General features: G+C 40.1%; 1 protein-coding gene across 4 annotated transcripts in view; it reads right to left on the bottom strand.

The window, feature by feature from the left end:
- The window catches only part of MAL2 (mal, T cell differentiation protein 2), a 66,413-nt gene that overhangs the window by 40,275 nt on the left and 11,900 nt on the right, over positions 1-14,238 (bottom strand). For 3 of the 4 annotated variants that reach the window (XM_072774318.1, XM_072774320.1, XM_072774321.1), the window contains exon 2: positions 11,904-12,074. In XM_072774318.1, coding sequence (XP_072630419.1) covers positions 11,904-12,074 — 171 coding nt within the window. Of the gene's footprint in view, positions 1-1,422; positions 3,679-4,417; positions 4,574-11,903; positions 12,075-14,238 lie in introns of those variants that run through there. The other variant, XM_072774319.1, reaches the window with a different exon arrangement.

The following is a 14,238-nucleotide window of genomic DNA, read 5'->3' as shown; positions in this document are numbered from 1 at the left end:
TGCCTAGGAGAAATGCAGGAAAGGAGAAGGCAGGCTGTTGTGAGATTGAAGGTGACAACTGGGCAAAGTTCCAAAGAGGGTGAGGGAGCAAGCCATGCAAGTACTTGAAGGGAGAATGGTCCTGAGAGAGCAACTAGTATTGACCTACTGCCCAGGGCACAGCTTAGGACTCTCTCTACAAAGATAAACTTTGAAAGCATTAAAAAAAATCCATATATGTCCTAAAGATGATCATCTCCCCTTAAACTCTGGACCCCTACCACATGAATATGTTATATTATCACCTGAGACGCTGGCTCACTTAATAGCAAACTTGAAGCATAATGTTAAAGATAGAACCTTCGTGATGATGACTTAGAATTCCAGATTCTGGCACAGGCAGAGGTGGAAATTCAGAGTTTATATATAAAGATCGAATGGTGTATCTCAGACTAGAGAACCCTTCTGATGTCAGTTCCGGAGCTGACTGGGAAGCCAGGCTAATTCAGGAAAGTGCTGATATAAGGCAGTGCAGGAGACTGAAGGGCCTGCACTCCAGGCCAGAATTACTGGACAAGAGAAATAGGCAGTCAAGCTCTTCGGGGGCCTCTGTGGACCAAAGTTGCTGGATTTTCCCCTATAATGCAGGTCTGGCCTGAAATCTTACAGCCAAACTCATGAGTCCTTGGCTAGGACAAAAAAGTTCTAAAAGATGGTATCTACCACAAACAAATTATATTAAAAATTCTGCTAAAAACTTCTTTAAGGAGGAAAAGGGTTCTCATTTCCATATAAATGAAATATGTAAAATCTTGAAGAACTGAGGAATGCAAAACCATTAAGCACCTGGACTTTAGAGCCAGACTTCTGGGGGTTTCAAGTCTATTGCTAGGCACATGACCCTGCATGTCACTTATGGTCTGTGTTTTAGTTCCTTCATCTTTTTTCAAAAATTTAAATAGGCTGCATGCTCAGCATGGAGCCCACAACAGGGCTCCAACCCATGACCCTGAGATCAAGAGCAGACCTGAGACCTTGAGTCGGATGGTTAACCAACTGAGCACCCAGGTGCCCTGAGTTTCCTCATCTTTAAGAGGAGATACTGTCTACCCCTCAGAGTTGTCATGATGAGGATTAAATGAGCTAATATTTGAAAAGATGCTGAGACCCTGCCTGGCATATATTAAGCAATATAAAATGCTTTTCAATAAAACAGAGTAGAATTTAAACTTCCTTTAAAATATTACTTCCAAAGACTTACCTCTTTGACCTTCATCAAAGAAAAAAGGCTCACTGACATTTCCTGAGAGACTTTTACATAGAAATGTTTAAAGCCGAACTTTTATATATTGTGGGTCTAGAAATTCCAAATCTGTCAAGTTTATATCAAACCTTTCACTGAATTTCAAAGTGAATTGTATAAAAAATAGATGACCAAAAAAAGATTATCAAATGAATACTTTATTAGAGTCATAACACTTATAAAATAAATTTCTTTTCATCATGGAGTTACCAGATTTTAAAACCAACACTCTCATTTCTACAGCATATATAAAGAAATTCTCAAATGCCATAATTTTTGTTCAAGTGCTTTGTCACTCAATTCACAAACCCAGAACACGATTAATCTACAAATATAAGTATTCACAGTCAGATGAGTTTTAGGCTTGGTTCTTAATGATCTAGAAGCAATCCATTTACAAAAGTGCCACTAAAGCCATTTCATGAAATCATTTAATTTAATGCCACCAAGCATGGACCTGTTATACTTTGGAAACAAAAATAAAATCTCACAACTAAATCTAGCAGACTAACTTTGAATGATTCCAACTCGAATAGACTATATATCCTTATGGCACATTTATGACTTTGTAATATACAATTCATAATACAGGTTTAAGTGTGTGGTATGAAGCTAGAAAAACCAAGGAAGTCAGATATTATAGAAAAGATAGGACATGAGTATAAAATCGTAGACTGATTTTTTCTTGCCACATATTGAAACACAGTTTATATCACAAAGCAAACTCTAATAAAATTCTTCCTTCTAGGGGATTATTACATAAGTAGCATCTGATCACTGAGCATTGATCATGTTACTCATTCAGGATTGTTCTGCGTTCCATGAAATCTAATAGCACAACTTATACATGGCACTCTTATGGGACGATTCAGCCAAAAAAGCAAAGGGCTGAAGGTTTTGACTGGTCAAAGCCCTCTTTTCCCAGAGGAAGCCCTTCTGGGGTAGGAGAGAAGTATCTTGCTTTGGACAGTGTGGTGGGAGCTGGGACCTAACTCTTACTTGGTCTCCCATTCAAGCCATTTTTGGCACCTTTCCACAACCAGGGTCTCTAACAGATGCATTAAAATATTTTCCGTGCAATTCAGCCAGGGACAAGTTCTTATAATGGCTGTTGTTTTAAAACTGATTTTATACCAATGTAAAACAGCACAGATGTTGGGACCATTATCAAAACACGTAAAAAGCTACAGCTTTAAGTTTTATTTAATACTATATCCAAATTTAACTCAGGAAGTAATGTTAAATAATTAGAAGTTACAGGTTAACTCTTCTATTTGGTAAAGCCTCACATATCCACACATAATTATTCATATGTTCATGCACAGGACAAACAGCTGTATTCTGAAGCATAAATAAATCCAAAGTAAGACTAAGTAGCTAGATACCAGTTCCAGTAGTGGTGAATGGTTTCTCAGGGAATCTCATTTTAAGGATGCCAGATGAGAGGTTTGCTTAGTTGTTAAGAGACCCTTAGTTTGATTAAGCAACTAGGATTTACTTCATAAATTACATTTCCTGTACCCAAGACTCTGCTTGAATTCGTCTGAAAAACTATCCACCACTTTAAGGGTAAGTACTTGACCATTAACACAAAGGCAATGTGATTATTGCATAATGAGGCTAAATATTATGTTTTATACCTTTCAGGATCAGTTCAATAAAATACATAACATATAACTAAGGTTTTATACCAGAAGTTGGCAAACTATAATCTACAGCCCACAGGCCAAATCCAGCCTGCTTCCTGTCTTTGTGAATAAAGTTTTATTGGGACACAGGCACATTCATTTGTGTATGGCCTATGACTGCTTTCACAAAATAACAGCAGATTTGAATTGTTGCAACAGAGACTGTATGGCCCACAAAGCCTAAAATATTTACCAACTGGACCTTTATAGAAAAAGGGTGCCAATCTCTGTCTTATATTAAAAGACAGAGTGCAGTGGGAAGGCTATTTAAAACGTGGTTTCTTTCTTTGTTTTTTAAGGAAATTTTAGTTACCTATTAAAATTAAGGTTTAGGTGACTCTAAACAAAAGAAATACCCCTTTTTTATGAGAAATATCTGTATATTTTATGGATATAAAGAAAATCTTCTTTAAAAAAGAGACAAATGTAAAATTAAAGGCCATTTCTCTGTTTAACATCATAATACAATTAAAATACCATCCATGAAATGAACCAAAACTTGTACTTTGATTCTCTCTGTATACTAAACAAATTACTTTTGGAATGTTGTTCTATCTGGACAAAATGGCATCTATTTGATCAGACACATAAAGTAGACAAATGAAACTAACACAGGCCGTTAGTTTCTAAGGAGTGTTACGGTCGCCATCTTCGTAAAGCCAGACCCAAACTGCAACCATAACAAGCTGTTGTCACAAAGGCAAAAATCTAAGAAAAAAGGAACAAAAGCTCACATCAGATATATACCACCAACTTTAAGAAAACACTCATCCTAAGGAACAACTATCTGAATACCTATCAACCTACCTAAAGGTACTTCATCATTTATGAAAATGGTTTATATTCATCTTTTTTGATGATTTGTACTACTGTTTTACCCCCTTGCATCATTAACCCTTCTTTTAAACATTCTGGCCTCTAATAATTTTCTCATTTGTGGATAGCCTTAGATTGAACACTTGTTCACATGCTGGACTCACTTATTAAATATTTATGAAACCCCCAACACAATATTCAAAAATTCATTATGAGGTGTCTATTCATACAGTGATTTCATAGCCAAGAAAAGTGCAACTATCAGAACTTGAGGATGTATCAAATCCTTCCTGGGACAATGGGAAGCAACTTCAGAAGAAAACCTGCAGAAATGAATCAACAGATTGGCATGGGAGATAGTCCTGAAATCTGCACTCAACCCTGAATTTCTGTCCTTACTTTTTGACAAAGATTTCTTAAGCATCGACTGTGTGTACATCAGGACAAGGGTTCTTGTCCACAATAGGAGGGGTCAGAGCAGGACTTAGCTCCTCAGGTTTGTCTACAGAAAAATAGCTAGTATATATATAATGCTAATGGCTATTATTAGAGAAAATGATTGCTGCCCCTAGAGTTTCTAGGAGACCCGGGGAGGGGGCTGTGCTGGTACCCTGGACTCATCGACACTCACTGTGGCTGCTACGTTTATGTTATACTGGTTATCGCTCAAGAGCGGCTGCACCACCATGGTCGTATTGCAATGAAGATCATGCAGGGATGTGGCTGCTGCTTCCAGTAGAAAGGCTCCAAAGTAGAATACAAACACTGTAAAATGGTACACAAAATCCTGAAAGAGGAGGGGGAAAAAGACACCTACAATTAAAAGTATACTTTTTTTTTTTCTGTTCCTTATTTCAGCTCATGAGGTTTAAATTCAGGAAGGTTAGAACTTTTAATCAAACAATCTTTAACCATATTTACCATTTATTCTGGCTCCTGAGCCATGTCAAGCTATTCGAATCCAAATGAAAACCAACCAACGATCTGCTATAGTCGGCTGCTTGGCAAAACTGACATACTGAATTTTATAGTAAAATATATAATTTTACAACCTTGTTATAGTTATTTGATAATAATTATAGTATTACAGTATATCATATAGCTATACGATAATATACATACACACATTTTATAATTAGGCCTTTTATTTCTGAGCAATTTTATTTTCATCCATAGACTATCACCCCATACACTGAAAAATGCAGGAGACCTATGACATCATAGAATTCAGTAACATATCTCCTGATATTCCAGAAACACAAATTATATATCATATACTTTGACAAAATGTATAGGAACTCTCAAAAGTCAATTGTCATAAGGTGATTTCATATGTTGCTGGCATTGTGAGGCATAACTCTACTGGATTTCACATTGTCTTACATGAACAGATGTCTATCAACACGTCGCTGTGTGTATATTTGTCAACAGCTGCCAGATACCCGGTACATTACATCCATTATCATTTATCCTTACAACCACCATTTATTATTCCTATTTTACAAACAAGTGACTTCTTTCTTTCTTTATTCTTTCTCTCTCTCTTTCTTTTCTTTCTTTCTTTCTTTTCTTTCTTTCTTTCTTTCTTTCTTTCTTTCTTTATTCATTCATTCATTCATTCATTCATTCATTCATTCATTAAATGACTGTTTTAAAGCTATATAAACATAACCTTTTGAAAGAACTCAAACCCACATAGGGCTGATTCCAAAGTCCGCTTTCTTTCCTCTATCAAACTGTTTGTTATTGATACGGCAACATTACAGAGAAAGAACAGCACGCTGCTTTTGTAAAGGCCCGTTCAGCAAAACTGTCCATAGGAATTATTCTTACTCTGCCTAGAATAGTAAGGAAAAGTTAACTCACCAGGAGTGGGAATTCCAAAGGTAAATACTAAAAATACGTTGTACTTAACATTTCTAACTTATAAAAGCTGACTCACCAATATGAATCAAAAGATTTAAGAACAATGTCACGCACTGATCACGTGTCTAATCTATAGCAGAAATGCTTAAACACGTGTAGCTATGCAACAAACGTTAATTGATGAAGGTCAAAGTCCAAATGTTATGACTTTTAGGAATTACAAGTAACACACCTGGATCTCAATTAGTAATAAAGATTGAAAGAAAAATATATTTAAGATCATTAGACTGAGGTGGACTCTCGAAAGTGGCTCACGTTACCTTAGAAAGGGCAGGAAAAGTCTGATGACATGGCCTGCAACTCTTGGTATAATGAGGTCCTCACCTTCTTCACCAGCCTTGGCTCATGCCACCTTCCCATCCCTCTGAGCATCAGCCACTTCAACCTTATTTTGGTGCCAGGAAATACTCTATACCTCAAGGCTGATGTTCCTTATACGCAGTATGGTGTGGCTGGAAAGACTCTTCCCACAACCAATTATCACTTGCCCCTCCCCCCACCCACCACCAACTTTCTATTCCTGCTAATTTTGACTTCTTCCTCCTTTTCAGTAGTATTGGAACTGATCCATGGTGAAGGCTTCCCTATCCAATCCTTTTCCTTCATCTTTTATGGGTGTTGTCATCCAATAAACTTCTTATATTCCTAACTCTGTTTGACTTGGGCCATGCTACCCATCTGTCCATATTATCCTAGGGCCACATGTATCCTAAAGTGTTGGTGTAAAAGAATTGAATTCATGGCAATACTGGTGAGAGAAAATCATTATGCAGGCTCCTGGACTTCTAGAGTCAGGCAGGCAACCTGAAGTGGAAACTTACAGGTCTTTGTAAAACAGCTCCTGGGCCTTGTAGCATCCGTAATTATGTACTGCACACATTCCCCTTTAAGAAAGAACCTGGCATTCAGCTGTGAGGAGTCTACTTAGCTGATGACTTTGGCTTCAGTGGGTTGGGGATCTACTGCTATGTTTGAACCAAGGCAACATTCCTCCTGGCAGTCTCCAGCTACTAATGGTACAGTGGGGATACTGGTGCCTGGCCACTTTTAGCTACTATAAGACTCTTAAGGCAAAGACTGTGCTCTTGAGCTTATCGTTAATTTGGCCAAGACTGTCAATCTGCATCCCACACTAAGACTTTTCTGTTTTACCCTATTTCCTTCCCTATTTCTTTTACGGGTATTATCTCTTCTCTTCTCCCTCAAAAAAAAATCTCTTGCACTTTTTTATTTTCTTTTCTTTTTTAGAGAGAAAGAGCATGAGCAGGGGGGAGGGGCAGAGGGAAAGGGAGAGAATCTTAAGCACACTCTAAGTTTAGCATGAAGCCCGACTTAGGGCTCGATCTCATGACCCTGAGATCCTGACCTGAGTTGAAATCAAGAGTCAGATGCTTAACTGTCTGAGCTACCCAGGCATCTGAAAACCTCTTGAACTTTTAAATTCATCTTACAGTCTGTTTCCCAGTGGACCTGAGATGACAAATATGCTCTTCTAGTACCCTGAACACTCCCTGCTTGACCATTAACATCATTTTGATTAATGCATCAATTGTGTAATTATTTTTTTTAAGATTTTATGTATTTATTTGAAAGAGAGAGAGAAGATGAGTGGAGAGGGAGGGCAGAGGGAAATGGAGAGGGAGAAGCAGACTCTTGCGGAGCAGGGAGCCTGACATGGAGCTCCATCCCAAGATCATGACCTGAGCTGAAGGCAGACACTTAACCGGCTGAGCCACCCAGGCGCCTCTGTGTCATTATTTCTTTACTGACACTGTCTACTACAACAAACTCTTTGAGAGCCACTACAAGCCTGTCTTGTTTACTACTGTATTTCTAGGGCCTACTATAGCACCAGGTATGTATTAGGTGCTCAGTCCAGATTTCCCACCACCAGAAAGCCACACCCATGTTTATATTTGGCCATCCTGGACATTTTATTCCAATGTCTGCTACATGGGGAATGTGTGTGAGAAGGGCTTCCACAAATTTTTGCTCATCATTTTGGACAGCACAGGTTGTTCATCCAAAACCAGTGGTTCTCAAAGGTAAGCATGCCTCAGAATCATCTGAAAAGCTTGTTACAACACAGACTACCTGTGTCCCACCTTCTGAGTCTCTAACTCAGTGTGTCTGAGTGGGACCTGAAAATCTGCATGTGTAACAAGCTGCCAGGTGATGTGGCTGCCGCAGGTCAGGGACCCCCCTTTGTGAACCACCTGTCCTAAGTCCTTGGCACTTCCCCATCAGCAGATGGCCCCATCCCCTTTCTGAGTCTCATTTGTATACCCTTGCTCTTCTGCCAAACTTCCTAATATTCACACAGCCCAGTGCTCCCCTCTCTTGTCTTCACTTTTTGCTCTGGTAAACAATCTTAAGCATAGCTCGATTTTTTTTTCAGCAACAAATGACTATCCCCCATATTCATATCTTAAGCCCATGTTTTACTCTTCAGGTCAGATTTTCACTAACTAGTTTTAAAATAAAAGCTATGCTGTAAATAGGGGGATCCTGGTTTCCCCGATGGCAGCATGAAAAAGGGACAATGGCCACACCAAGTTTTAGCTTTCTCAACAATGAGAACAATAATAGGAATTGTCATAAAGATCAAATAAGTAAATGAATGTCAGGACAGAAAACATAGCTCGGGACATTCACAGTATTAAGTGAAGTCCGAATAGGCAAATGTATGCCACTTACTTTGGGGGAAGAAAGTGAAGTATGTTTAATTGTACAGGATTTTTTTTTGTAGCTCTCATTTTTCTAAAATATATCTTTCCTTCACATCCCACCTCTCCAAAAATGGAAAATAACTATGGTATCTCTTACTTAAAGTTAGGCAAAATGGTATTTCCTCTCTACAAAAAAACAACAAAAACAAAAAACCAAAAAAACCACCTCAAAATCAAAACCTGCTTCTTTCCTGAAATTAGAATAGGGCAAGTTTTTAATATTTCAGATATGTTATTATATATATTACATATTATATTTTTAATTCTTCACTTACACCAAAGCTAGAAAGCCTTGGGGAAAAAAAACTGAAGACATTTACCACTACAAATGCTAATTCAACCCCATAATCAACAAAAGCTCGAAGCTATGAATATTTTAGTTAATATCTCACAACAAATACTTTTAGAAATAAATTCTTTTTTTTAAAGATCTTATTTATTTATTTGACAGAGAGAGCATGCATGAGCATGGGGAAGGGCGAAGGGAGAGGGAGAAGCAGGTTCCCTGCTAAGCAAAGAGCCCAATGCAGGGCTCGATCCCAGGGTCCTGGGATCATGACCTGAGCTGAAGGCAAGATGCTCAACAGACTGAGCCACCTAGGCACCCCAGAAAATAAATGCATTCTTTCTTCCTTTATGCAATGCATACAGGTAACATTAAACTGTTATCACAAGGGGAAACAATTATTTTTTGAGTGGTTAATGTCTAACAATTCCAGAATGCAGCAATTAAAAATGGTCACCATCTGTGGTCAATTCCACAATATGCATGGCTAAAAAATTTTCCTCACTGAGAGTACCCAAGATATATTTCAAAATCTACCAAAAGCAACTAAGTGATCAGAAATGACCAATCATGTGGAAAAAATCTCAGAAGGGGAGAAAGAAAGGAGCCCTTTCAAATATGGCAAGTGTTTAAGTCAACTCCATGAGAGCATAAGTTGGCCCTCTGAAAATGTGCCCCCCAAAGGAGAAAAAATGAGTGGGAAATATCAGAAAGGGAGACAGAACATGAAAGACTCCTAACTCTGGGAAACAAACTAGGGGTGGTGGAAGGGGAGGTGGGCGGGAGGTGGGGGTGACTGGGTGATGGGCACTGAGGTGGGCACTTGACGGGATGAGCACTGGGTGTTATTCTATATGTTGAACACCAATAAAAAATACATTTATTAAAATAAATAAATAAAATGAAAGTGTGCCCCCCATGACAAGGCTATGCAGGGAACACCACTCACTTGCTGTGTGCTGTGTTGCTACCACCGCTTTCTCCCTCAGTAACAGTGGACTATCCCAGCTAAAGAACCACAGGATAAACTCTGCTGGTGACCTCTGCAACAGACAGGTAGGTCTTTCCAATTCTGGTTGCCCCTTTCATAAAGTGGTTTAATTAAAAAAAAAAGCACACTCTTATATTTTATTGTCGGAACACCAAGTATAACATTACACATGGAAGAGGGAGACCACATATTTAGGAAACCTAATAAACTTATGAGGATATTAATGATGTACTCAATATCAAAAATTAGACTCAATATAAACAAAAGGAAGAAAGATGGTATGAACATATGTCTAATAAAACCAGGAGGGATGTTGGAAAAATATTTAAACATTGGTATAGTATGTGCATCAACCATTAGAAGGAATGCTGGGCAGTGCAAGGGCCCCAGAGACTTAGTACTTTGCCAGGTACTAACCCTTTAGTTGCTAGGCTACTAAGAAGTCCAGGGAAGTCCCAGAGGAAGACCAAGGGTGGCAGGGAGCATAGCACTTGGGAAGAGGTAGTAGGTTAGGGCAATGACTATGTATTAACCAGAACTAAAGGCTATACTGGTACATGCTGGGCAAATACCATCTTTGAACTTAATATTTACAGAGCTTGGTGATGCTTACCAACAACATTAGGTATTGATTGATTCATTCATATATGATTATGGGAAAGCCAAGCACTTAGAAAGAGGAGATTAAGCAATCCATCTGTAACTTAAATAGAGATTTCTGATCTTCCTCACTTGACTAATTACTAGAAACATTTTCTCATCATTTATGAGAAAGCAAGGCAAAAATGTGGGAACACACTGCATCAGGAACCTAAGAAACAGAACTTCCTCTGTGTGTGTGTGTGTGTGTGTGTGTGTGTATGGAAATAATTTTTTGCCTTAAGTTTTTATTTAAATTCCAGTTAGTTAACATACAGTGTAATATTAGTTTTAGGTGTACAATTTAGTGACTCAACAGAATGACTTTCAACATTTCAAACTGCAAGCCTTGGTATACTTACAGAATTATGATGATTATTGACCATCTACTATAATCAGATACACAGCTGATAAGTACTTTAGAATACATTAATTCCATTATTCCTTAACAGCATTTAATGAGGCAGGAACTATAATTACCATTTTACAGAGGAAAAAATCGGAAGTCATAGAGGTTCAATACTTTGGCCAAGGCTCACAGTTATTAAGCAAACCAGACCTAACTTCAAAGCCTGTGCAAGATGATAGCCCTTACACCATACTTCCTCCTTTACACTAACCATCTGCCCCTAGGCTGGTTTAATGGGCAGCCACATCTACTCGACTGCACTCCTGATAACATTCGGGATGATGGTTCTCTTTACACTCTGTAACTAAGAACATTTTTTAATAAGCCTAACATCCATCCTAAAGCTGGTGAATATAATGTTACCATACCTGAAAATAACTAAATAAGCCTGACGAAAGGCCTGATCTAAGTTTCTAACCACCAAACTGACTGAAACCTAGGTGAGGTGCTTCATGAATTTCATTAAAGCTTTGTCTACCACAGATTGGAATTTCAGCTCCACTGGCCATTTTGAAATAGTCTCAGAGATTGAATAAGCATAAGCATGAAAGAGGCCCCCTATATGATATGGGAAAAGGGAAGTAAGATGACCCAATTTAATGGTGTCATAATTTTTAAAATTATGTTGATTATAAATTTACTTTTTAAAATTACCAATTCTTATTGATTTAGGACAGGAATTAAAAATAAACTATCCCCTTTTCTAAGTATTTAGAGAGTAGAATATATAGCTGCTTGTTTTCTGAAAAGAATGTATGTATTTAATATCTAAAGCAGAAATCAATGGAAAATTTCAAGATACCTGTCCCAGCATCCATCTCCCAAAGGCACCTCTTCAATGGTTCAATAACTGTAATGCAATTCATTTGTTGCATGAAATTAAAGAGTCTTTGAGTAAAGGTCATCTAACTCATCAAGGAGTAACAGAAAAATGGCTCGGCTCTATTGACAGCAATTACATAAACTGGGATCCTGCTGTCCAGCAAGCAGCTGCACGGCAGCACAGCGGACCAGCAGTCAGACCTTTTCTCTCTCACTGGAGGCAACAGATAGAACAGGGGATCAGGCATTTCAGGACAGAGGAAGATATTTATACGTTTCTTGCATTTTCCTGAAATAGACTTAAAAATCCCTTACCAGGAAGTTCCAGTTGGCATCAATCTGAGTCACCATGCCAGAGAGGAACACGCCCAGGAAAAGGAGGGAAAAGATGAAAGCTGTCACGGACACGAACATGACCCATCCTTGTAGCAGAGGTAGAGGAACGTTGGAGGAGGCGACCAAAATCCAGACGAGTCCCCCAAACAGCTGAGGGAAGGAAGAAAGATGTCACATGTGTGGGCAGTAACTGAACATGCTCGCACCCCTGGTTTCTCCCCAGACCCCTGCACATGTCCCGGCCACCCCATTCACTTTCCTCTCTCCTGATGTAGGCCACCGGCTTCCCTCAGGGGCAAGACCAGTGCTTTCTCTCTCGGGTGACCCAGTCCACACTTGTCTCTGCACCTGCTTTTGTGTTGGACCCATCCTCAGCCCATGAACAGACACAGAATTCTTTCATTACCTAAAAATAGTTTCCTCTGACCCCTGTTGCCTAACAATTTCCTTTTCAGTCAATCATTTATACAAATTCAGCTTTGCTTGGTCCCTGCCTCCTACCTTGAGCTCTGACTCAAACCACTGGCTTCTGCTCTCACCATGTCTCAGAGAGTTTATCAGCAAAGATCAGTCATAACTTTCTAACTTGTCACTTCTAATGGCCATGTGCCCGTCCTTATCACGGCCTATTTGTACATGTGGGATTATTACCTCTCTGTAGAATAACAGCCGCAGCTGCTGTACATGGTAGTAAACAAAACCTACCCGATTTATTGATACTCTTCTATGTGCTGAGCATGGGAATAGGTACTTTGAATATTCACAGATCTAATACCCAGTAAACACCTACTGCCTGTCAGGCACTGTTCCAGGTCCTGGGAATAAGGTGGTAAACAAGCTATACTTGGTCCCTGCCACCAGAGAATTCAGTCACTTATAGGAAAGAGACATTTTTTTAAGTTTTATTTTTTAAAAAGATTTATTTATTTATTTATTTATTTATTTATTTACCACTTATTTGGAGAGAGTAAGTCGGGGGCAGGGGCAGGGGCAGAGGGAGACAGAGAAACTCAAGCAGGCTCCGTACCGAGTGCGGAGCCCAGGGCGGTGCTCCATCTCAGGACCCTGGGATGATGACCTGAGCCGAAATCAGATGCTCAACCAACTGAGCCACCCAGGTGCCCCAGGAAATGGACAATTAAGCAAGTGAGTAAAATGCTGCTTCACACATGTCACCATTGGGGAGATTCTGGGCACCGCAGGCTCACAGATTGAGGGCTCTAAAATCCAGAGCTGAAAGCTCGGGAAACACTCCTTGGAGGCAGCCACCCAAGGGACAAAGCTGGAGAGTATAGCAGCCCAAGGAGAAGGTAGTTCCGGGGGCAGGAGGGGAGCCCTGAGGTGATCTCGTAGAGCTGAGGGCAGAGTTCAGCACAGCAGGAGCAGGAGCGGCAGGTGCCATGCGGGGGATGCCGGAGGTGAGAGCTGGATGCTGAGCTCAAGGGTCCTGCAGATCCACCCACGGAGGCGAACTTCTCCCAAGGCCGGTGGGAGGCCACAGGACCCCTGAGCAGGAATTGGCGTGATTCAATTCATATTCGGAAGCTTCTCTCTGGCTGCAGGGCCACAGGGCTAGAGAAGAGAGGATGTGGGCCTGAGGGACAATGGAGGAGACTGCGACAGCCACAGGGCACAGCCCAGATTCAGGCAGGCAGCACAGAGGGGAATGAGCAGATTAGACAGAAATGAGAGGTGGACGTGGTGGCAGGAGGTGACTGATCAGATCAGCAAAAGAACAGATAAGGAAGAAACCCAGGTTCCTGGCTCAGGCAACTAGGAGTGAGGGAGAGATCACAGGAGGAGAAATGATTACGGGGTAGAGATGGTCAGTTTTATGAACCTATCCACAGCAGCCTCCTTTAAGCTACCACTAAAGCGATACAGGCTACACATCCTTTGCATGGCATCCCAGGTCCCTTATGCTCTAACCTGTCTTTTGCCACTAAGCCTCCCACATTTTACATTCAAGAAAAAAAAAATCCATAGTCCAAAGACAAAACGCTTTCACATCTGAGAGGCCTGACATATGCTGGCCCAGAATGTCATTCCTTCCCCATGTGTATTTGAGAAACTGCTGTTCATAGCTCATCTTGAAGAGTACATCACCCCAAAAGTCTTTCCTGAGTTCCACTCCATGCTTAGGTACCTCCTTATCTCCTGGGCAAGCTCCCTATATGGATATTTTACACTAATGAGAAATACTGTAACTGGATGTCCTGGCTTCCCGTCCAACTGCACTATGAGACCTTCTTGGCAGCCAGCTGCCTGACAGGCCTCTGCATGCCAAGCCATTTGTCCATCGACATAATGATCC

This window comes from Canis lupus, chromosome 14, assembly GCF_048164855.1.
Source record: "Canis lupus baileyi chromosome 14, mCanLup2.hap1, whole genome shotgun sequence".
Classification (NCBI taxonomy): domain Eukaryota; kingdom Metazoa; phylum Chordata; class Mammalia; order Carnivora; family Canidae; genus Canis; species Canis lupus.
Note: the sequence above shows the minus strand (reverse complement) of the source record. Positions and strands in the feature narration are given on the sequence as shown.